The following is a 23104-nucleotide window of genomic DNA, read 5'->3' as shown; positions in this document are numbered from 1 at the left end:
TTTGGTGTACAGTTTGGTGATTCAAGTTCAAAATTGATGTCTCCTTTATTTGCCATCTGGTGGAAGCTGGCAGCAGGAGAGCAGGCACAGAAAAATGACCAGATGGTGCAGCAGGAAGTAGACAGCACACGCTCTGCTGCCCGCCACGGACTCTCATATCATGGTCAGAACACAGGGCTCGTCCCTCCCAGCCTAATCCAGTCCACTTCCCAAAAGCCCCACCTTCAGACACCATAATTGGATCAGGCACCCAGCCTACTCCATAAGCCATTAGCTTTAGTCTGTTATTCACATAAGCCTTTGGGATTCCGACATCTGCCCGAGTTTGGGAAGCCAGATCTGTGTAGTCTGTAAGACCTGGCATATATTTGCCTTCCATGCACATGAGTAAATTTTTAAAGAAACAGCCTCCCCCCCCCCCACACACACACACTGGTTCACTCCCCAGATGCCTACAAACAGCCAAGGCTGGGCCTTCTCAAAGCCAGGAGCCGGGGACTCATCCCTGTCTCCCACATGGGTGAGTGAACCCATTACCTGCTGCCTCTCAGCGAACACACCACCGGGAAGGTGGAACTGGTTGAAGAGGGAGAACTAAAACCCGGGCACTCAGACACGGAATGTCGACCGACTCCCAGCCCATCCCCCGCATTTTCACTGGATCTGGATCTCTGGTTGCTGTGGGAGGGTCTGCCGGGTAGTGAATACTGGGGCCTCAAGGTGACTTCTCCCAGGACAGTGGGCTACAAGAGGGGTAGCAGGGGAATCGTCAATGAGGCGGAAGCCAGCCAGGAGTCAGAGTGGGAATGGCAAACAGGTAGGGAGACCCCTCCGGTACCGTGGGAGGTGTTCTCAGTGCAGGTGGGAAACCGCTCGCCCGAGCCAGGAAGCCAGTGTGATGACCAAAGCGCCCTAAAGAATTCCGGTGTTGAGTCCGGAGAAAAGCAGGCCCGGGCGCTAAGGCCACGCAGAAAGGCCGGGCGCCCCCTACAGGCCCCAGGACAGAACTTTCTCCCTGCTCCGTAAGCCACAACCGAGTGGGAGGACTGGGACGAGCTAACACACGGGCCGGCGCTGCGCAGCGGGAGAAGTGCAAGGCAGACCGTACCCCGCAGCGCAGGGCAGACCCGACACCGCTGCGCAAGGCTGACCCAACAACGCGCCCACCCCTCCCCGAAGCGCGAGACCAGCGCCGCCCACCTCCCTCCCGGACCAGCGCGAGCTCCTTAGCCGAGGCCGTGGGGGCCCTGAGAAGGGCCTTTGGGTGGGGTCTGGGGCCGCGGGGCAGCTCAGCCGCCGAAGCCGTAGAGCGTGCGTCCCTGGCGCTTGAGCGCGTAGACCACGTCCATGGCCGTGACCGTCTTGCGCTTGGCGTGCTCCGTGTAGGTGACGGCGTCGCGGATGACGTTCTCGAGGAAGACCTTGAGCACGCCGCGGGTCTCCTCGTAGATGAGCCCCGAGATGCGCTTGACGCCGCCGCGCCGGGCCAGGCGGCGGATAGCGGGCTTGGTGATGCCCTGGATGTTGTCGCGCAACACCTTGCGGTGGCGCTTGGCGCCGCCCTTGCCCAGGCCCTTCCCGCCCTTGCCGCGCCCGGACATGTCCGCAGAGGCCGAGAGACCGCGCGCTCTGCGGCGGCCGGCCCGCGCCGCGCCTTTCTGCGCCCTTGGCGGACCGGAGAGAGGACGCGGAGCTCGGAGGGGCGGGGCCGTGGAGAGTCGCAGGGCCGACCGGAGCGGGCTCCGGGCAGACAGCGGCACCGACCTCGCTGTAAGGGTTCTCGTTATCCGACGTTTTCCGGAATGTCTGCTTTTGCTCCTGACGGCGAGTTTTCCGAAATTCAGTTTTCACCAGCCGTGTCCTGAGCGGTTCGCTCATGGGCCAGGTCCCGCCAGCGTTCATCTTCACCTTTAGGACACATTTATTTCTCCCCTATCTTTGGGATTTTTGGATATTTGATCAACAGTTGCATCTTCCTCCTGAGTTCCATTATATTCTCAGCCAGCAGTAACTTTCTTCTATGAGTTGGCCGTCGCTGGGTGTCAGCGATGTTTAAAGTCTGTACATCATCACCAGGATTTACTTTTCATGTGGACGATTGAGTCTTTGGTTATAAGATCATCACCCAGCCATATCTTGATTTCTTTCCAAGTGATAAAGTATTGTCTTTATTTCTTTACTAGGAACAATCTTTGCCCTTCCAGCAAAAGATGATTTAGGTATTTTGAGTTTAAGCAGAAGAAGGGAAATCCCTTTGGGACCTTGAGTATAACTAAAAAATTCATTAGTGAATTGGGGGAGACAATGACATTGCATGGGCAGATATCCTTTCCTTTCCATCTTAAGGGCCACAACCACACTGATAAAAACATACCAAGGGGAATTAGGTAATGCAGCAGGCTTAGCAAAATGAAGACAGGAACTTTCTATGCTCAGCTTCGGTAAAGCACCGACAATCGTGTGGAAATGTAATGGGACAAAAAGGGCCTGACTTAATAGAAGAAAGAAGAAAACCCAGCGAGTCTGGTCTGTCGGGATTCTGACTCTTCGTGGCCTCCTGGTGTGGAATTCCTTCTTCCTGAGAATGGGGGAGGGGGACCATTGTGGGATGAATGTCTTAGATCTATTCAGACAGGTAGGGTTGAGAATGTCAAGGCCAAGTCTTACATGGATTTGGGGAAGGAGTGATATCTCCAGGTTTTATTGCTGTCTTTGAGGGGGAAAGGATTCTGGGTGCTCTCTGACAGGCCTTGGGGAGGAGGCGTTCTGGTCTGCAGCACTGCCTGTGGGGAACAAGGATCAAGACAGGAAGAGTTCAGCTGCTTCCCAGCCCTTCCCAGCTCAAGTTCAAGCACACGGCACGCCAAAACCCCATACTCTCATTTCCTGAGCCCCAGTGTCTTGAAGAGACGGGCTTCTTCGGCTCTGTATGCCATCTTCGTGGGGATCGGGCATTCTACCCCGAAATACGGGGTGTGGCATACTGAATAGTTTGGGCCAAATTTTAGAAGGGCAGGAAAGACGCTTGCAGCCTCTGTGCCTTGTTTCCCGAAGCAGGTCTTAACCTCACGTGAGAGGTGCCCTCTGTGTGCGCAGGGCAGACAGCAGCGGAGGAGAGCTGAGGGGAATGGGTGTGAGCAGGCCTTGCTGTCATGTGCACTTCAGGACTTAGCGCACACTCTGTCCTGTCACGTCGCCCCGCGACTTTTCCTCAGAGCTGGCGTCGGCTCTCAGGTGTCGCCACCTCCTCAAGCCTTCATTTCCTCGTGAGCAATCCCGTTCATGGAAAATGGCTGTTGCATAGACCTGTCTGCATGTCTGTGGATAGTCTGAGTTTTGAAACAGAGGCCCCCTTGAGGAACTCTGAAGGAGGGAGGAAAATATATTTTTCCTCCTCCACAGTCTGTATCTGAAATCATTTTCAGAAAAAAGGAGTTCTCCATGGCAATATATTTACCCGTTTTATTCACATTTTTAATGTACTCTATTCACATTTTTTTCTGTTTGCTTTTCTACCAATAATGAAGTTCCCTACCCCACCCCATCTCTCCATGCTCTTAGAAATTTCAATACTATTACTAAAGTTCAATACCATCACTAAAGCGATTACTGGGGCTCAGAGTAAGATACCCCCAGGTGTGGTGCTCCGCGTGCCTCAGTGCTCTGAACTAAAGAACCCCCGGGGGCCCTCCCGCTGCCCTCCTGTCTCCGGTCACGTTCTCCCCCGAAGCACAGACAGCTTCCCCTGCAGCTCCCTCATCTGCCTTGAGACCAGGTTCTCCGGAAGGAATCAATGGTTGGCAACCCATTGCATCTCCTGGGAAGACTGCGTCACAGAGGCCAAAGGTTCGCACCACAGACTGTCAGACTGTCACCCATGCTTTTTTTTTTTTTTTTTTTTTGACAGGCAGAGTGGATAGTGTGAGAGAGAGAGAAAGGTCTTCGTTTTGCCGTTGGTTCTCCCTCCAATGGCCGCCGTGGCCAGCGCGCTGCGGCCGGTGCACCGCGCTGATCCGAAGGCAGGAGCCAGGTGCTTCTCCTGGTCTCCCATGGGGTGCAGGGCCCAAGCACTTGGGCCATCCTCCACTGCACTCCCTGGCCACAGCAGAGAGCTGGACAGGGAGAGGGGCAACCGGGACAGAATCCGGCGCCCCGACTGGGACTAGAACCCGGTGTGCCGGTGCTACAAGGCAGAGGATTAGCCTAGTGAGCCGCGGTGCCGGCCCACCCATGCTTCTTAGGGCTTGTCAGAGACATTTTTGCCTGAGAGACATTTTATCTGCAAACCAGGGCAACATTCATTCACTGCGCATTGTTTCCTGGCATACGCCAGGTTTCTTGAGTCTCAGAAAATTTAAACATGCATACATTTGCCTGCATAGTACACACACATATATAACACATTGTGTACGTGTGTGTACATATACTGCATTCTCTACCCTATCGCTCAATAGTGTGGCATTTGTCCGTGCTTCTTAGAATGGAAACTCCAGTACCAAGACAACCAGCTTCCAAAAAGTCCCGAGTCCCTCTGTGGAATTTTACCAAAGAACCCCTGAGGTCAGTGTTGAAAATCAGCCAATCAGGAATGAGTACTCTTCTGCAACTTTGCATCCTTTATCAGCATAGCGGACCAAAGTGGTAACCTAGGTGGCAACTGTCTCTAGGTAGGATGGCGTTTTGTTTCCTTTGTCTCTTCTGGGCCGTTCTTCTGGTTTGCACTAAAGGTGAGGCTCAGTTTCAGAACCTGGTGAGGTCTAGTGGACAGTACTAAGGCTATAATCCAAGGTGTCACAACTTGCCATGCTCTGGGGTCATTCTGGCAAGCTAAGGAGCTTCAGGATGCACAGGGAACCCTGGAGCCCTCTGCTGAGAAGTGTGGCAGCGGGCCTGGGGAGGCCCATTGCAGCTGCTGACCATGGTGGTGCCAGCTGAGGTCTGGTGTTTTGCATCAGGACTGAATTGCAAGGCCCCAGTTGGCCGTCAGAATAAGTACGAGGCAGTTCCTGCCCATGTGTTAAGACTTTGAGGGTGCAGGTCAGGTAAACAAGAGTTAGGGACCAAAGATCATTCTGTGAAGTCTGTGATGTCAGGGCTGGCATTATGGTGTGGCCAGTAAAGCTGTCATCTGCAGTGCCGGCATCCCATTCAGGTGCCGATTAGAGGCCTGACTGCTCCACTTCCGATCCAGCTCCCTGCTAATGTGCCTGGAAAAGCAGTAAAGATGGCCCAAGTCCTTGGGGCCCTGCACTCATGTGGGAGACCCAAAAGAAGCTCCTGGCTCCTGGCTTCGGCCTAGCCCAGCCTCCATCTCTTGCAGCCATTTGGAGAGTGAACCAGCACATGAAAGTTTAGTGTGTGTGTGTTGTGCTGAGCAAGTACAAATTTGATGGTCCTTTATGGAGGGCAGCCAAGAGTGGACTCATGCCCCAAAGAACTCTTGACCCTGAAGCTTAAAGCAACAGGGTTTATAAAGGCAAAAATCACAAGAGGGGAGGGGGGACACATGGTTGCTAGGATGGGGGGATACATGGTTACTAGAGTCAAGCTGATTTAAGGCCTATGCAAAACTAGTATCGGTTACAACCTTGACAATACACAAATTACAGTCGACATTAATCCAGGTGTAGCCTATCTGTTTTAAGCTTGAGCAATCTGCTAGGGAGATTTCTATGCTCTGCCAAGTGGGGCGCAGTGTACTGTTGCTGTATGAACTGTAGGACCCCAAAAGCGGTGTCCTTTTGTGACGACCCCAGAAACACAGACTCCAGACCAGACGATGCAAAAGGCAGGAGGCAAATTTTATTTCATTTGCGCAAATGGGCCCTCTTCTGCTGCAAGCACCGAGCAAGAGAGAGGAGCCCCGAATAATCATTTTACACAGTTTTTAAAGGGCAAAACCACAAAATTAACATACCATAGGGTGGCGTAAGTTTATTGGGCAACTACAAGGGGAGGAGGTCATCGAGGAGGAGGAGAAACGGGGGCTACGTGCCCTACGTGTCTAAGCTTGGATATGGGGAGGGGGTCCTTGAAGAGCAGAAAGGGGTGGCTACGTGCCCTACGTGCCTCACGGTTTCTTTGTTAAGCTTGAACAAGCACAGGGGAGGGGGCTTATGTGCGTACCAGGATGTTCTGTCGCCCTTATCTCTGGGTAGTAGCCCTTATCTCTGGGTAGTAGCTATCTGCTTTCTCTGTGAACTTAGTTTACTCCCCATTTCCCAGGACTGTTTTATTAAGGCCATTTTATGGCGACTCTCGGCCGCTCCTTTCAGAACGCTGTTATTGTCTGAGTTTTAGATCATAGTTTCAGACTAGAGTCTCACAGTGGGGGGTGCTTTCTCAAGATGGAGTCTCAGGGCCTCTAAAATGGACTCCCTAACTTCCGTGTGTGTGTGTCTCCTCCTAATTCTGCCTTTCAAATAATTCTTTAAGAAAATCTATATCTCCTGGAATAACCATTTTTTTTTCATAAAGTTCGTATTTTACATTCCTAGAGCTCAAGGAGCTGGGGAAGTGCCACCCCAACATCGGCCGTTTTGTCTTTCAGACCGAGGGAGGTGCTGCGCTTTGCTCCTCCGGGCTGTGCCCTTCGCTTCTCCCAGGGCTGCACTCCAGAAAGTTCTGTTCATGCCTGATTGGCAGGGCGGGGGTGGGGTGGGGTGGGGTGTGTGTGGGCGGGCGCACTGCCACGCTTCCCCTGTGAAGGGGTCTTTTCTCAGTAGTGTGTTTTCATCTTGGCTTTCTGCGCTTTGTCCTTCTCCTAAAGGGCTGATAGATGGAGGCTTCTCCCGTGAGAAGCTGCTTTGCGTGAGGCTCTCAGGGGAGGCTCCACTCCCACTGTGCTTCCTAACTGCCCCCCCCCGGGTCCCTGTGCCTCCACCTTTGCCCACCTGCTCTGTTTCCTTGTGGAACTTGCTGACTCTGCCTTCTTCATCTATAAAGTGGGACGAATAGCAGGGCCTATCACATAAAACCTCCCAGGTGATTAAATTCACGTCAGGAACCAAGATGAGTCGACTGCTGCAGACTTGAGAAGTGCTGAAGCCAGGGACTCTGGCAGAGAGACCGTATTTCACAAGGCAGTCACGTGGGGAGTCAGGAGTGGTGATGCTGGAAGCTGACTGCGAGGCAGAAATGTGGGGAAAGAGTTTCTGGATTGGGCAGGAGGGACCTCCCAAATTCTGACTGGAGGGGTGTGGAGTCAGGTCAGCATGATGCAACAGTGCTGCCAAACAACACCCCAATCTAGTCGGAGGTGTTGCTATACAGCCCCCAAATCTGGTCCGCTTGCCAGATGCGCAGAAAGCCCATCAGCTTTCTGGGGTGGGGGAAGAAGGTAGGTGTTTATTGCAAAGCACAGAGCAAGGAGCTGGGCAACTATGGCTTGATCCCAGGGCCCCCAAGGACCTAAGGGTGAAGGTTCGTATAGATCGAAATTGGGGCAGAGAGGTGCATGATCAGCTCATGTACAAGTTCTTGATTGGTCAGTGGAGCTCGTCACCTCCCTGTGGTCAGTGATGTCATGCTCTTTAGGTGATTTATGACGGCCAGGAGGCTCCAGTTAGCCTGGGGGTTACGTGAAGGTGGCAGCTGCTTTCTGCTGGGACCTGGAGTTCCCCTGCACAAACCACCCCAGGACAACACTGCCAGCAAGGTGCTCCTCGGTTGGAGAAGCACATGACATCTTGAGTCCAGTGCTTAGAACCTCGCAGGGCCAGCTGGATCCCTCTCAAGTCAGTGAATTCTTTTTGATAAAGGACAGGCAAGGACACCTTGGGCTACGGGGGACAGACAAGAGGCTGGGTCCTGCTTTCCTATTATAGGCGTTCAGTTTCAACAGTGAGGGAGCCCGGGACTAGAAGCAGGCCAGACTAACTCCACCTTCAACCTCTAATTCCATCTCACAGTTCCCTGCCAGCAAGTACACATAGAACAGGACAGGATGCAAGTCTGGTTGTGACAATATTTGCCAACGGCTGTAAGGTTCAGGGTTCAACAAAACCAAGCTAGAAGAAATTCCATTCCCTGCTTTCACAGGAGCCAACGTGCGGCCACTGTTTGTTCTTTGGAGATGGCACGGTGACGACATACGGATAAATATCCCAGACTGCGCACTTCCGCTGCTCGGTCAGTTTTCACCACTGCTCCATTCCCGTCCCGGACAGCAACCCAGATTCATCTCACCAGATTCTTTTCACCACTGCTCTGTTCCCATCCCGGACAGCAACCCAGATTCCTCTCTCCAGATTCCCCAGAGCAATGGTGTTTTCAGTAGCACAGGGGAACTTGCAGGAAGAGAATGCGGAGACAAGCTGTTCTTTACTTGGGGGTGTGTGGGAAATCTGATAAAGCAGTTAGTTGGATCCCAGAACAGAGCAATCCTATAGAATTCATGTAAGAGTTTGAATACAGCCTATCTCTTCATAAGCCCTCAACAAACGTTACGTGGTTTCATGACCATCCCTGGCTTGCTGGATTGATCCAGCAGTTTGTGTAACCCACTGATTTAGACTAAATACGTATGAACAAACAAGGAAGTGTGGTTGGATGCAAAAAGTGCATCTCGAGGTTCGCCTTAAGAACAAAGTTAAAACAAAAATTCCACACAAAGAGGCCTCTGCAATGAAAGGGTCCCATGGAGCTGTCAGAGATGCTCCCAGAACGAAGGACTGGTCCTGAGACAAATTTCCTAAACTACCAGCGGCATGACAGAGAGCATTTGAAAAAATGGGCACTGAGTTTTCAAAAAGTCAGAAGGATGGAACAAAGACTTAAGCCTCTACCATTCTTGCTCATTGCCCAAAAGATAGATAAACAAGGGAATGCATTCTAGCCCCTGAATCTCAATTGGTCTCATACCCTATTGCCTTCATCCCTCCCTCCCCCAAAGGCCACCTGAAAGACCAGTTGAGGAGGCACCACTCTGCAACTTTTTCCTAACAGAGTGTCTTGGGGCTTATGGTACAGTGGGTTAAGCTTCTGCCTGCAATGCTGGCATCCAATATGAGAACTGGTTCAAGTCCTGGATGCTTCTGTTACCAGAGAATGGCAGAGCTCTTGTCATCATGCAAGAAAGAATTCAGGCGTGAGACAGAGTAGTGGAAAGTGAAAGGTAGCAAAGTTTATTAGGGAAGGGACATCTGTAAGAACCGATGGGCACCTCTCCAGACAGGACCTGAGAGTGCCCAGTCGCTCGGACTGGGGTGGGGGGAGCGAGGTTACATGGCTGAGTGAAGTACACCTGGCCAGGCAGGCGGGCGACTCAGCAGAGAGGCAGAGGGCTGAGCGCCCAGTCCAGTTGAGGCCGGGGGTTTTTAAGGAGATGGGTCTTTGTCTTCTCACATCTCCTCCTGAAACAAAGGATTTTATGGATGTAAATATTAAGAAGCTCCTATCTGAGTTTTCCCTTGAAGGTATCAGACAGGAGGAAGCCTAGCTGGTGCCATCCTGGGTTCAGAGGAAGGGTGAGCAGGACCCCCTAGAGAATGGGGATCAGAGCAGGGTGTTTGAAATGCAGGTACTGGGCTGCATCTGGGAGACTGTGGAAGATTTGTCAGGCAGAAGGGGCGGGACCCCCACCTGGCAGGTTATCAGGTAGAAGGGGGCAGGGCAGGATGGGAATACCGGGATGACTTTGAGATGCAGATGCATATGCTGGACATATGGCCTGTTAGACACATAAGCTCATATCTGACTTCCTACCTAACACTTCAACTTCCCATCCAGCTCCCTGTTAATGCACCTGGGAAAGCAGCAGAAGGTAGTCCAAGTCCTTGGATCACTGTTAGCTGCTTGTGAGACCTGGATGGAGTTCCAGGATCCTGGCTTCGGCCTGGCCCAGTGCTAGCAGCCATCTGGGGAGCGAACCAGCGGATGGAAAATCTCTGGGTGTCTCTCTCTAATTCTGCCTTTCAAGTAAATACATAGAACATTTTATAACAAAAACTTGGGGAGAAAACATTAAACTGCTTACACTGAATCTACGTGGGCTATGGCTGCGATGTGCCACAGCACAGGGAGGCAAGGCCCTGGGATGGGAGACTCTACCACGTGGAGGGGCGATTGCTGCCTCCTGGTTGGATCTGAGAATGCGAAGTCGCTGCGGAGCAGTGTGGGTCTTTTCTATAACGACTCAGCCCTAAGCTGTCGGATTAAGCTCCTCTCCCCTCCTCCTTCCATCCTCCACTCCAATTTAATTTAGGCTCTCAAAACTACTTCAGGAGTACACTGACACGTGTGCTTTTATTCGTCACCTACACTTCTACAGGTGCTCAATAACACGGCCATTAACACAGCCAGACTGACAGGTCCAGGAGGAAGGCCGTGCTCTGCGGGCCATTCAGGAGCCGAGCTCTAATTCATGGATAAGTCTCGGAGACTCCGAAAGAAAACTGGAAAACCACACAGTGCACATAAAACCAGGTAAAGACAGGCATTTCCACAAGTGAACTGGCGCCCGCTGACAACGTGGAAGGCTCATGAGAAGTGCCTTCAGGGTTAGGTGCGGGCCAAGGCGCGCGCTCCCAAGGCTGTCACCAAGTACACCAGCTCCAAGTAGCCTTGGACGAGATGCCGGTGTCAGGGCCCACCTGCTTGAGCACCTCTCCTTGCGGCTGCGCCCTTCTTCTGCGCCTTGGTCACCGCCTTCTTGGAACCCTTTTTAGGAGCGGGGGCTGTGGTCACCAACTCACGCATCCCTACTCACACATCAAAGACCCTCGCCAAAACGACTGCAGACAGCAGCGGCAAGCTTGCTTTGTTGCCCTTATGTATAGGCGGTTATGCAAATTAGAGGCAGACCAGATGAGTTGTGATTGGTCTACATGTTATGATGACGTCAGATGCCAGTTTCGTCCAATGAAACCATATATCCTACATAACCGTGTTCCATTGGCCTAAAGGAAAGTACCCGCGGAGCCAATCGCAGCGCGTCGCTTCTGTGCTGATAGGAGACTATAAAGTATCTGTTTTCCCGGCGTTTCCTGTCGTTCCAAACCGGCGTTGTGTGCAGCCATGTCTGGACGCGGCAAGCAGGGCGGCAAGGCGCGCGCCAAGGCCAAGACGCGCTCGTCGCGGGCCGGGCTGCAGTTCCCCGTGGGCCGCGTGCACCGGCTGCTGCGCAAGGGCAACTACGCCGAGCGCGTGGGCGCCGGCGCGCCCGTGTACCTGGCGGCCGTGCTCGAGTACCTGACGGCCGAGATCCTGGAGCTGGCGGGCAACGCGGCGCGCGACAACAAGAAGACGCGCATCATCCCGCGCCACCTGCAGCTGGCCATCCGCAACGACGAGGAGCTCAACAAGCTGCTGGGCAAGGTCACCATCGCGCAGGGCGGCGTGCTGCCCAACATCCAGGCCGTGCTGCTGCCCAAGAAGACCGAGAGCCACCACAAGGCCAAGTGAGGCGCGAGGACAACGGCTCTTTTCAGAGCCACTTCCGGAGTCGGGAAAAGGCGGCACTGCCGAAAGTCCGACGCCGATCGGCGGCGCCGAGTCCTGGGTCCGGCCCGTGCGGCAGCTGCGGGGCCAGGCCGAGTCTGCCCGGAGTGGCGGGTTCACGGGTGCGGGAGTCCTGGTCTCGTGCTTACTCGGAGTGTGGCTCCCTCACAATGCACTAGCTGACACCAGCGTGTCCTGAGCCCTCGCTGAGCGGTTTCCGAGACCCTGTTGTCCAGAAAAGGACGACGGCTGTGCTGTATGGAGGCCGTTAGCTTTAGAAAGCAAGTGTTTTCCGATGTGCGTGCCTGTTACCTAGTGACCCCCGAGTCGCACGTGTGTTTTACTGGGTCCTTCACAACACCTGATGTTCTTCTGTTCGTTCTGTGTGATACTTGGAATCTCGTGGTACCTGGGTTTTCTCCTCTTCCAATCCCGTTTCCTAAGCATTGCTGAGTGAGGCATTGCCGGGTGAGTAGGTGGCCAGGCCAGGCGGCTCGCACTTGCTGACGCTCATGGCCCTGAGTGCCTTTAAGCTGCTGCCGGCGGCGCTAATGAGTAGGCGCCCGCCGTTGGAGAGTGATCCCTGCTGGGAAGCCACTTTGAGAAGGGTGAGGTCAAAGGTCCCCACGTCCGAATTTCTATACGTTTTCAATCTAGGCCCCGATAATACCATTTATACCGCATAACAGTTCTATGTCTGGAAATTCAGCTACAGACTGTTTCTTTTTCCTCTTGCATTAATTTCTAATGGATTTGTTCCTAAGTGCCACGCATTAGAGCGCTAACACAACACTGCTTGTCCTGAAGAAGTGCAGTCTACTGGGGAAGAAGACAAAGCAATCCAGCACCATATCAAGAATAACTAAAGAGAACACACGGACTGGGAGTAGCAAGGAGTCGAGTCTGGAAGGGAGCATCTGAATTGAACGTAAAGGAAGCTGAGAACCAGGCAGTGCAGGTCACTTACAGCTCATAGCGTGTGATGAGTGCAAAAAATGACGAGAGGCTCAGTGTTGGCAAAAGGCAAAGGATGGAGACAAGCAGGAGCCAGAAGGGATTTGTAGGTCACTGTTAGTTGCAAGGATTTTTTTGCGTACTAATTGCTACCCCAGACTTAACTCTACCTTCTGAAATTCTTCTGAATCTCCAGGAAAGAAAATACATACCATGAACGTTCATCAGGAAACTACTGTACTTTTCCCATGATCCTTGCAATAAGTGGATCTACCTGCCATTAGAGGAGCCAAAATGATGTATTGCCACTGGGTACTCATTGTGTGCCACTGCTACTGATGCCTGTATGGGAGATGAGAACAAAGTGGAGAAAGAGCTTAGCTAAGCTACCAGATAGGGAATGATTTATATGCACATGCACATAAACGTAATTCCCCAGGGCTCCTGAATAAACACTGTGTCGTGTGACCACAGCCAGAAATTAATGGCAAGAGTGTATTGGCTACATCTCCAGGGCAGGGTGCAGGCCTAGGGATATCTATGGACATTCCTGATCTTATAATTGTTGGGTTCTCAGCCCAAAGAAATGGATGCAGTGCTTACACACTCAGCGATGCCAGTCTGTCTGGCATTTGGGTCAGCAGGCCCTGCCACCACCAAGTGGTCCTGGGGGCTTTGTTTCCCTCCAGAATTGTGGGTCTCCCTTTTCAGAGGAAGGGAAACAGCAGAGAGGGGGTGCTTAGTACTTTATTTTTGTTTAAGGTGGTGATTCCAATAGAAAGCTTTAGACCATTGCTTCAATATGGTGCAATTTGGGAATTCTACGTTCCATATTGTGTAAATCACGCTGGTCCTTCTCCATGAATGCAGGGAGGCAATGAGCACGAGACATTTGTAGCAGTTCCAGCAGCGAGCTCATGCAGCAACAATGACTCAGCAAGGAATCAGTGGAAACTGAGTGGCAGAGAGGCCAGTGAAGCAGATGGGAATGGACTGCTTTCTAGAGCTGAATGTAGGAGTGGGCCTTTGGCATAGACCTAGAGCCCCCACTCAGGATGCCTGGGCCCCCACTTTGCCTCTGATGCAGCTTCCTGCTCATGGACGCCCCTTGGAGACAGTGCTGATGGCTAAGTACTTGGGTCTCTCCTACCCACATAGGAGCCTGGACTAAGTTCTGGGCTCCTGGCTTTGGCCTGCCCAGACCTGGCTGTTGCTGGCCGTGGGTAATCTTTGGTGTCTCTACCTTCCAAATATGCAACCAAATTAAAAAGATTCAATATAAAATACATCTTCTCCATTTACATCTCACAAGCTGAGGGTGGCCAGACGTAACAATCACACAGACCAACTTGCCAGAAAGTCACACAGATTGCACACAATGGTTAACACATGTAGAATTCTCAATACATTCCGGCAGTGTACTTGCCCACAAGTGCACCTAGGTTAGTCTTTACTTACACTTAGTAAAACATTTCCCGCTGCCCATTCTTTGATTTGTCTAGCATATAGAAGAGCTGTCTACATTTGTGGGGAATATCCAGGCCAACAAATGCCTGTCTTTGAAGGTGCACCTTAGGAGAAAGGAACCACGTATGGGGTGACAGGGAACTCTAGGAGCACACAGGTGGGGGACAATGGACCTGGTAAGTAGCAAAGCAGTCAGTGACGTCAGAACACAGCAGCCTAGTAGAGGCGGTCTCCCTGGCTAACAACCCACGTGTTGGGTTGTATGGACGCCTGACTAGAACCTACATTTATGTGAACAACCTCACCGACCAAAGGCACAGCAGTTACAGTTCCCCAGCGCACGTGTGTGGCTCTGAAAAGAGCCTTTGGGGTGGGGGTGGGGGCGCCAGGCTCAGGCCCGCTCCCCGCGGATGCGGCGCGCCAGCTGGATGTCCTTGGGCATGATGGTGACGCGCTTGGCGTGGATGGCGCAGAGGTTGGTGTCCTCGAAGAGGCCGACGAGGTAGGCCTCGCAGGCCTCCTGCAGCGCCATGACGGCCGAGCTCTGGAAGCGCAGGTCCGTCTTGAAGTCCTGCGCGATCTCGCGCACCAGGCGCTGGAAGGGCAGCTTGCGGATGAGCAGCTCGGTGGACTTCTGGTAGCGCCGGATCTCGCGCAGCGCCACCGTGCCGGGCCGGTAGCGGTGCGGCTTCTTGACGCCGCCCGTGGCCGGGGCGCTCTTGCGGGCCGCCTTGGTGGCCAGCTGCTTGCGCGGCGCCTTGCCGCCCGTCGACTTGCGCGCCGTCTGCTTCGTGCGGGCCATGCCTGGGAATCCTACGCGCTGCGAGAGCGAGCAACCGAGAGCCCGCGCCGGCGGCCAGCACTTATACTGCTCATGCGGCCCTGATTGGGCAGAGCTGTGGCGGGCGGAACCCGATTGGAGGGAACTCCATTGTGCGTTTGGCTATTCCCGCCCTTCGGATCCGGGTCACGGCTCCTGACGTCACATTTCGTTCGCTGCTTTGGACCAATCGCGGTCGTGTTCCGCCCACGGAGAGGATTTTTGAATGGAGCGCGAACCGTTCTTCAGGAAACGCGTTTTTGTTCGACTCTTTTGACCGCCTCAGCTGGATGCGAACGCGGAGCGGCGCGATCGTAGCCTCCCCAGCTTCCGTCACGGGGTCCCTGAGGAACGGCTCCCACCCCGGCCCGGGAGCCGCGCGCGCCTCAGAGCGCCCACCTCCCACCGTCCCCTCCGGGAGCGCGGGACCCCGGCCTGAGAGCCGCGGTCGCCTCAGCTTCGGTTCCCTGCCCCGTCAGGCGCCCACTCTGAGCGCGGGACCCGACTCGCCCGGCGCTTATCCTGAAGCTTCCTGTCCGCGCCGCCCCGACCCCTTCCAGGGCTCGGAGCGAGGACTAGAGACCCAGCCCCCCGAGACCAGCTCCGCCGCTGACGGAGAGCCGCCATTTCACTTCCGCGAGGACTAGAGACCCAGCCCCCGAGACCAGCTCCACCGCCGACGGAGAGCCGCCATTTCACTTCCGCGAGGACTAGAGACCCAGCCCCCCCGAGATCAGCTCCGCCGCCGACGGAGAGCCGCCATTTCACTTCCGCGCCGCGGCAGGCGCTGGCCAATCACGGCGGGGGGCGGGCTCTCGGACGGCGCCGCCGCCCAATCAGGGCCGTCAGCGGCCCCGGGGAGCGGAGGCGGGCAGACGCCTCTGCCGCTGGGGCTCCCTGCAGCCGCGGTAACGTTAGCCCGGCACGTCGGCCCCGCCGGGAGAGCTGCCCGCCCGGGGAGGGTGCGTAGAGTCCCGCAGGCCCTGAGTCAAGGGACAGTAACGGCAGAGTCGGAGTCTATCAGACCCCACCGGACGGTGCAGGTGGACTTGCGCCGACGGGCTCGCGTGGCGCCAGCACCCACAGCCGTCCCAGTGCTCGCGGAAGCCCGGCACCGGCAGACTGAGGGAGACCTGGGCGTGTCGCCTCGTCCTCTCAGCCCAGGGCAGCGTATCTGTGCGCACTCGGAACTCCCCGGGTCAGCAGAGCCCAGCACGCCGGCCTGACTTCACCAGAGCCGGGGATGGGGCGAAGTCCCGCGTTCTTCTGCCCCACTCCGCCCCTGGGGAAGCAGGGAAAGCTGGCAGGGAAAGCTGCTTGGAATGCTTGGACCCCCTGCACCACAGCCTACATACACAACGGGTCACCTTGTAGGAGTAGGGAGTGACCAGCGGACACAAGAGCCGGTTCTCCGGGTCTGCAAAACCCAACATTGCTGTTTCTGCGTGCTTAATTAGAAATATTCATACAGCGTTCCTAACGAGTGTTCAGTTCTTTCGTGGACGCCATGGTGGCTCTGAAAAGAGCCTTTGGTGCGGGCGCGGGCCGGGGCGGGCGGCGCGCGCTCACTTGCCCTTGGCCTTGTGGTGGCTCTCGGTCTTCTTGGGCAGCAGCACGGCCTGGATGTTGGGCAGCACGCCGCCCTGCGCGATGGTGACCTTGCCCAGCAGCTTGTTGAGCTCCTCGTCGTTGCGGATGGCCAGCTGCAGGTGGCGCGGGATGATGCGCGTCTTCTTGTTGTCGCGCGCCGCGTTGCCCGCCAGCTCCAGGATCTCGGCCGTGAGGTACTCGAGCACGGCCGCCAGGTACACGGGCGCGCCGGCGCCCACGCGCTCGGCGTAGTTGCCCTTGCGCAGCAGCCGGTGCACGCGGCCCACGGGGAACTGCAGCCCGGCCCGCGACGAGCGCGTCTTGGCCTTGGCGCGCGCCTTGCCGCCCTGCTTGCCGCGTCCAGACATGATCACCTGCCAAATCAAGTCTCAGCAACGTGAAACAGCGGACCCGCTACCAGCTACTTATACCCTGCTGTGGTTTCCTGAAGCAGCCTATGCCAGTGGCCGGATGCAAACTGCAGCCAATCAGAAAGCAGCAGTAAAGCCAGGCCCGCTCCAATTTCCTTAAGTTCAAAGGCCATCGTCCCGGAGGCGGGAGATGCAAAAGGAACCAATCAGAGTGCAGGATCAAAGCTAGCCTATCAGAGAGGAAGACACTAAACGAGCCAATGAAAACCCGAATCGCTGCAACCCCTCATTTGCATCCGCACCAAACAAATAGTCGAGGTGCGTGAGCTGGCCCACACTTGGTTTCTTCGCGCTAGAAGACTCAGAGGTTTGCAGCATGCCCGAGCCCGCGAAGTCTGCGCCGGCCCCGAAGAAGGGCTCCAAGAAGGCGGTGACCAAGGCGCAGAAGAAGGACGGCAAGAAGCGCAAGCGCAGCCGCAAGGAGAGCTACTCGGTCTACGTGTACAAGGTGCTCAAGCAGGTGCACCCCGACACCGGCATCTCGTCCAAGGCCATGGGCATCATGAACTCGTTCGTCAACGACATCTTCGAGCGCATCGCCGGCGAGGCGTCGCGCCTGGCGCACTACAACAAGCGCTCGACCATCACGTCGCGCGAGATCCAGACGGCCGTGCGCCTGCTGCTGCCCGGCGAGCTGGCCAAGCACGCCGTGTCCGAGGGCACCAAGGCCGTCACCAAGTACACCAGCTCCAAGTAGACGCTCGTCATCGACTCGTGGCGGACCCAAAGGCTCTTTTCAGAGCCACCACGTTCTCAGGAGAAGCAGCTGTGCTGTTGTGTTGTGTTATGTCGTGTGGTGGGAGTGAGGGGCGAGGTCTTGCAGTGGCAGAGGCATCTGCCCGTCTCCGCTTCCCCCGAGGCCGTTGAGGACCCTGATTGGGCGGCGGCGCCGTCCGAGCACCCGCCCCCCGCCGTGATTGGCCAGTGCCTGCGGTGGCGCGGAAGTGGAATGGCGGCTTTTCCGTCAGCCCAGGTACTGCTCCGAGGACGCCTCTCGGTGGGGGGCTTGGGCTTTATAAAGTCCTCGCACTGTGCCCGGGAAGGGGTGGGCGCGGCGCGGACATGAAGCTTTAGGATAAGAGCCGCCGACTCGGGTCCCCGCGCTCTCAGGTGGGCGCCCTCCTGTACAGGGAGCTGGGGCTCTGATGCGGGCGCGGCGCTCAGTCTGGACGGTGGGAGGTCCGTCTCTGAGGCGGGCGCGGCGCTCGGTCCGGTGGTCCCGCGCTCAGTGTGGACGGTGGGAGGTCCGTGCTCTGAGGCAGACGCGGATCTGGAAGTGTGTCCCGCGCTCCCAGTGTGGGCGGTGGGAGGTCCGTGCTCTGAGGCGGGCGCCGCTCTCAGATCTGATCCCGCGCACCCAGTGTGGACGGTGGGAGCCGGACTCAGGCAGGCGCGGCTCTCAGGTCTGATCCCGCGCTCCCAGTGTGGACGGTGGGAGGTCCGTGCTCTGAGGCAGACGTGGATCTGGAAGTGTGTCCCGCGCTCCCAGTGTGGACGGTGGGAGCCGGACTCTGAGGCGGGCGGGGCTCTCAGGTCTGATCCCGCGCTCCCAGTGTGGACGGTGGGAGGTCCGTGCTCTGAGGCGGGCGCGGCTCTCAGGTCTGATCCCGCGCTCCCAGTGTGGACGGTGGGAGCCGGACTCAGGCGGGCGGGGCTCTCAGGTCTGATCCCGCGCTCCCAGTGTGGACGGTGGGAGCCGCCCTCAGGTTCCTGTGACGGAAGCCGGAGAGCCCCGCGTGGGGGGTGAGGCAGCCGCGCCCGAGGGTCGGGGCAGGGCAGGGGGCTCGAGGCCGGGGAAGGGGCTTTGGCACGGCCGAGCCGGCCCGGGCCCTGCGGCGGGTCCCCGAAGTGTCCTGCCCGACGCGGGCGCCCCTGGCCGCTCCGGAGCCGGACGCGCTGCCCTCTCGTGGCCAGGGCGCAGGAGCGCGGCCCGCGGACGGCTCCCTCCCGCCTGGCACTGGGGCGGGAGGCTCCGCGGAGCGACGCTGACCCCGCTGTCCCCGCATCCGCAGGAACGCGCGCGTGCCAGGCCGGCGGGGGGCGGGGTAGACGGAGGGACGGTCGTGTTGGGTGTGGTCTGAGTTGCTCAATACAAACTGAACGTTCTGTACCCTAGGACCAGACAACAGGATTACGCTTTCTGGTTCCGGTCCTCAGAAGCACCGACCGTCTCCAGGCGGCTTTTGCGGGGTTGCTGCCCGCCCCCTGTCTGACCCGGGAGGACGATAATCACGCGGTTTAAGGCGCAGTTCGCCCACCACGAACAGGCCGCTGTCATCCTGGTCATCTCAGTCACTTCGCAGTCTTCCTTTTGCCCTTTTCCTTTAAGCACCTGTGAGTTCTCTTCCAAAGTTCCACTCGCGTACCTTCTTTGGAGAGAGACTTTCTCTTCCACGCATCCCGCTGCAACCGGGCTTCACTTGATAGGATTCACACAGCACAGAGGCCTAAACTACAGACTTACTTTCTCGCCCTCTGGCTATCAAAGCCTCAGCAGGGCTGAGTCTCTCTCCCCTTGTTTTATGCCTACCCACGGCCTGCCTTGTGCCCTCCAACGCTGCCCTCTCTTCCTCTGTGAGGCCACCAGAGCCCTGTCTCCATTACCATTCACGTCGGAGATTAAGACTTAACGCTGAGATTTATTTATTTGAAAGACTGAGTCACAGAGAGAGAGGGAGAAAACCATCTTCCATCCCCAAGTGGCCACAACAGCTAGGGCTGGGCCAGGGACTGCATCCACGTCTCCCATGTAGGTGCAGGGGCCCAAGGGTTTGCTTTTCCAGACCATTAGCAGGCAACTGGATCAGAGTGGAGCAGCCAGTGCTCAAACGGGTACCATACCCAGTACGCCACAACGCCGACCCTTCCCCCCATTCAGTTCTTAACAGCGCTTAGGACTGTTTTCCATGCTTCAATCCCAGCCTGCTCTTCCAAATTCTCTTTGCTGAAATGGCTAAAGTGACCGTTGAAATTTCCTAAACCAGAGGTGAAAAGCTGATTGCCCCTGAGGTCTCAGCCGATGAAAGCAAAAGTGGCTGGGTGTGAGAGACCAGGCCTCATGTGCACAAAAAGTGCCCTTGGCTGTTCTCCCTGAAGCACGCAGCCTTCCGACACTGTTCCCTTTCTCTAGTTCTGGAAGAGATACTGACCAAGACGTGTCCCACTGTTCTTTTAATTCTGCCGTGAGACCGAGCGTGGCACCAGAGCAGCTGGCGTGTGGGACGTGGGGGCCTGGGGGAGCCACAGAGAACAGAGGAGCACAAGGCCCGCCCACGCCGCTCACAAGTTGCCTTTGTAGCTGTGTGGGCACAGACAGGGAGCCTTTCAGCTTTCCAAGAGGACATGCGTCTTCATCTAATCTAGTTTTTCAATACTGGCAACTTATAATTATATGTGTATATATATAACACGCTACAGACTAAACAAAACCAACGTCTGCTGCCATCATCCAGTCATCTCGCTCAGGATCTCTGGCCACAAACAAAACCTCAGCCCATGAAAGCTGTCTGGTCTATTGACCCTGCCAGGCCCAGGTCAGACACCCCGGCCTTCCCAGCTTTCTAGATCCTCAGCTGAAAACCCCCTCCCCTCTTGGCCTCTCTGGGCGGGGCACGGGATAAAGTGGTTGAAAGAAAAACTAAATTCTTCACTCACAGCAACGAGGTGACGGCGGTAAAAAATGTTTGGAGTTGTTTAGTGTGGATTGAAGAGTTATATGGATCTTTGCTTTTTTTTTTTAATATGTTCTTTGCTTGTTGTGTTACATCTGTCTTATATTTTAACCAATATTTTTAAAAGATGTATTTATTTGAAAGGCAGAGATACATAGAAAGGGAAAGACAGAAAGAAAAAGAAATCTTGCATTGGCTGGTTCAGTCCCCAAATGGCCACAACAGCTGGGGCTAGGCCAGGCGGGAGCCATGAACCTGGAACTCTCTGACCCCAGAGCTTGGGCCATCTTCGGCTCTCCCAGGCACAGCGGCAGGGAGCTGGATGGGAAGTGGAGCAGCTGGGACTTGAATCATGTGGGATGCCATGGACACAGGGGGCTTGACCCTCTGAACACAGCACTGGCCCCTTAATATTTCAATTAATACATCAGTTATATACATTAAGGGGACACGGTGTGATGTTTTCATACATGTGAACAAACAATAGGGAGTGATCAAATGGTTGTCATAGCTAGTGATTAGCATATGCACCTCCCTTGGCTTTGTTATTGTGACACATTCTATCTTTACTCTCCTTTGATCCTGACTCTGAAATGTCCTCGTTGCTCTCTAGGGAGTGTTGCTTTCTTGCCTGTCTTACAATGAACAAAAGCAGGAAGGAAGGAAGGTGGAGGGGCCTGGAATCAGGCTGAAGCCCAGCCCCTTTTTCTGTGCTGTGGCCTCTCTGCCAGTGTTCCTGTTTCCAGAACAGTCTCCCCTGCCTCCACCCCCCATTCCCAATGTTCCACTACAGGGGACACAGGCTCAGATCCTGTCTAGGTCAGCTCTCTGTCTGTGATTAGGGATTTCATTGACCTCCACTCCTGTGAGAAGCAGGAAGAACTGGCTGTCTTTGTCAGACTTAAAGAAAGAAATAGCACCATGCCCGAATTCTTGAGGGAATGTCAGTTTGCATCTCCTGAATAAGGAAACATGTTTTTTAAGAGCAAAGCAGTCGTTTGTGAACATTTTGAATCCGAATGCTACTTCCCTGAGTCCTGGTGACAATGTCCAAGGTCTGGCTGTCAGAGGCCAGGGGCCTGGGCCTTTCCCTGGCGCCCAGGGCAGGGTCCGCCCCTCTGCTGCCTGTGAGGGAAGGGATTTCTCTCCACAGCACTGAGAAGGGCCTGTGTGTTCAGGAGCAGGTAGAACACCACTAATTAGCGCCTGGCTATGAAAGCCAGAACACTGAAACGGCCTGGGGCAGCATCCAGAAGATGAGCAACAAGAGTGGTATTGGCCGTGGACAGCTTCACTCCCACTCGCACCAGAGGACCAGTGGGCCTTCCTTGCAAACCATGCGTGAGGGTTTCGTGGCCCAGGGAAGCCCTCATCCTCCCTTTGTTCTCTGGACACGCTGGAAGCGGCCCCGGCTGTTTCCAGACTGCAATCCTGGTCTTTATCCCTCCCCACCAAGTCCCTTTATTGGAGATTCCTCTCTGTATTTGTGTTGACTTTGACAATTCCAGGGGCTGAGTGTGGACAGGAGGGTGGGGGCAGGGGAAGAGTCTCAGTCCATTTTGTTCCTCCAGACCTCACCAGGTTTCCTGCCGGCAGAGTGACGCCCCATACCAGGAGAGTCGGGCCTGCAGGGACTCTGCGACTTGGAAATCTCATCCCAGGCTGTGGAGTGGGCAGCTGCATGAATGCTTCGAGGACTCAGGAGGCACGAGTTCTGACCCTCAGCCACCTGGCAGCCACCGTCACTGGTTCCCTGTGGTCCACTGGCTTGTCTGCTCCTGGCCTCCTCCTCCTCCGTGAACAGTGATCAGCGTCTCCGTCCTGTGGAAATGGTGTTAAAAACAGGCCTGCTCAACTGTTGAAATCTTTACTTAATGTATGCTAAACTGATCTTCTGTAGATAAAGAGAATCGAAAATGAATCTTGATGTGAATGGAAGGGGAGAGGGAGTGGGAGAGGGGAGGGTTGCAGGTGGGAGGGACGTTATGGGGGGGAAGCCATTGTAATCCATAAGCTGTACTTTGGAAATTTATATTCATTAAATAAAAGTTAAAAAAAAAAAAAAACAGGCTTGCTCCACGTGGACCTGCAACAAACCCGCAGATGGCACGGCTTGCTTGGAGCTTGGAAAAGCAGGTGGACAGAAACGGTGCTTGCAGGGCCCATGGTCTGGGATCCTTTGCAAAATGGCTGCACGACTGTTCCCTTGTTGTGTTTATGCTCACCAGTTCGAAAATCTTCAGAGAGAATTCACCCCTCGTAGGAAATTCTGAGGCTGCCTGGATTGTCCACTTTGAAAGGGTGTTCTGACCTCGGTCACAATATCCAAGAGCTGAATAAGAATCGGCGTCTTAAATAGGACCCAGGACAAAATAGAATGTTCATATTGGGGCTTTTTTCCCCTTCCTTTCTTTTTTTAATATTTTTCACAGAGAAATCACACGAGCTGCTGATGTGTGGGATTGGAAAATTCTCACTGAGAATCTGCTTTTACCATTCGTGTCAGACAGAAACTGTCTTCTCATCGACCTCTAACTTCAGATTCACGCCCGAGAGTGGATCGCAGGATGGAGCTGGAATCCAGGGGCACTTACATTTCGTGTCTTGTTTATGTAAATGATCTGTAGTCGGTATGTCACGGTGTGAAATACTAGACCATTCTCGCACCCCTCTGTAGCTTCCCGCAGGGTGAAACATGGTGAAGAATGTCAAGCATTGGCGGCCGTGAATTA

General features: G+C 55.1%; 5 protein-coding genes across 6 annotated transcripts; 2 read left to right on the top strand and 3 right to left on the bottom strand.

Moving 5' to 3' along the window:
* LOC100346758 (histone H4) lies at nucleotides 1-1639 on the bottom strand. Its single transcript, XM_070074893.1, has one exon. It carries the CDS (start codon nucleotides 1599-1601, stop codon nucleotides 1290-1292), a length of 312 nt encoding a protein of 103 aa, XP_069930994.1. The 5' UTR covers nucleotides 1602-1639; the 3' UTR covers nucleotides 1-1289.
* An 8688-nt stretch (nucleotides 1640-10327) lies between these two features.
* Nucleotides 10328-15001, bottom strand: LOC138849849 (histone H3.1). Its single transcript, XM_070074888.1, has one exon. It carries the CDS (start codon nucleotides 14660-14662, stop codon nucleotides 14252-14254), a length of 411 nt encoding a protein of 136 aa, XP_069930989.1. The 5' UTR covers nucleotides 14663-15001; the 3' UTR covers nucleotides 10328-14251.
* Nucleotides 10991-11431, top strand: LOC100347019 (histone H2A type 1-H). Its single transcript, XM_002721622.5, has one exon. The coding sequence runs from the start codon at nucleotides 11017-11019 to the stop codon at nucleotides 11401-11403; it is 387 nt and encodes a 128-aa protein (XP_002721668.1). The 5' UTR covers nucleotides 10991-11016; the 3' UTR covers nucleotides 11404-11431.
* A 1148-nt stretch (nucleotides 15002-16149) lies between the features above and the next one.
* Nucleotides 16150-16687, bottom strand: LOC100347535 (histone H2A type 1). The gene has a single exon (XM_002721624.5). The coding sequence runs from the start codon at nucleotides 16636-16638 to the stop codon at nucleotides 16246-16248; it is 393 nt and encodes a 130-aa protein (XP_002721670.1). The 5' UTR covers nucleotides 16639-16687; the 3' UTR covers nucleotides 16150-16245.
* A 280-nt stretch (nucleotides 16688-16967) lies between these two features.
* Nucleotides 16968-22438, top strand: LOC138849850 (histone H2B type 1-C/E/F/G/I). Of its 2 annotated transcripts, XM_070074890.1 has the most exons (3): nucleotides 16968-17811; nucleotides 18818-19035; nucleotides 21944-22438. In XM_070074890.1, the coding sequence occupies exon 1, from the start codon at nucleotides 17018-17020 to the stop codon at nucleotides 17396-17398; it is 381 nt and encodes a 126-aa protein (XP_069930991.1). In that variant the 5' UTR covers nucleotides 16968-17017; the 3' UTR covers nucleotides 17399-17811; nucleotides 18818-19035; nucleotides 21944-22438. The 2 variants fall into 2 exon arrangements, with proteins under 2 accessions (XP_069930991.1, XP_069930990.1); XM_070074889.1 differs by having other exon boundaries at nucleotides 18818-22438.
* The last annotated feature ends 666 nt before the right edge of the window (nucleotides 22439-23104 follow it).

Source organism: Oryctolagus cuniculus, chromosome 5 (assembly GCF_964237555.1).
Source record: "Oryctolagus cuniculus chromosome 5, mOryCun1.1, whole genome shotgun sequence".
In the NCBI taxonomy this organism is placed as follows: domain Eukaryota; kingdom Metazoa; phylum Chordata; class Mammalia; order Lagomorpha; family Leporidae; genus Oryctolagus; species Oryctolagus cuniculus.
The sequence above is the reverse complement of the archived record's forward strand: the minus strand, read 5'-3'. Positions and strand labels throughout refer to the sequence as shown.

Bases quoted from the DNA above. Each gene is read 5' to 3' on its own strand.
- LOC138849850 (XM_070074890.1), top strand. From the start codon at position 17,018: ATGCCCGAGCCCGCGAAGTCTGCGCCGGCCCCGAAGAAGGGCTCCAAG.
- LOC100346758 (XM_070074893.1), bottom strand. From the start codon at position 1,601: ATGTCCGGGCGCGGCAAGGGCGGGAAGGGCCTGGGCAAGGGCGGCGCC.
- LOC100347019 (XM_002721622.5), top strand. From the start codon at position 11,017: ATGTCTGGACGCGGCAAGCAGGGCGGCAAGGCGCGCGCCAAGGCCAAG.
- LOC100347535 (XM_002721624.5), bottom strand. From the start codon at position 16,638: ATGTCTGGACGCGGCAAGCAGGGCGGCAAGGCGCGCGCCAAGGCCAAG.
- LOC138849849 (XM_070074888.1), bottom strand. From the start codon at position 14,662: ATGGCCCGCACGAAGCAGACGGCGCGCAAGTCGACGGGCGGCAAGGCG.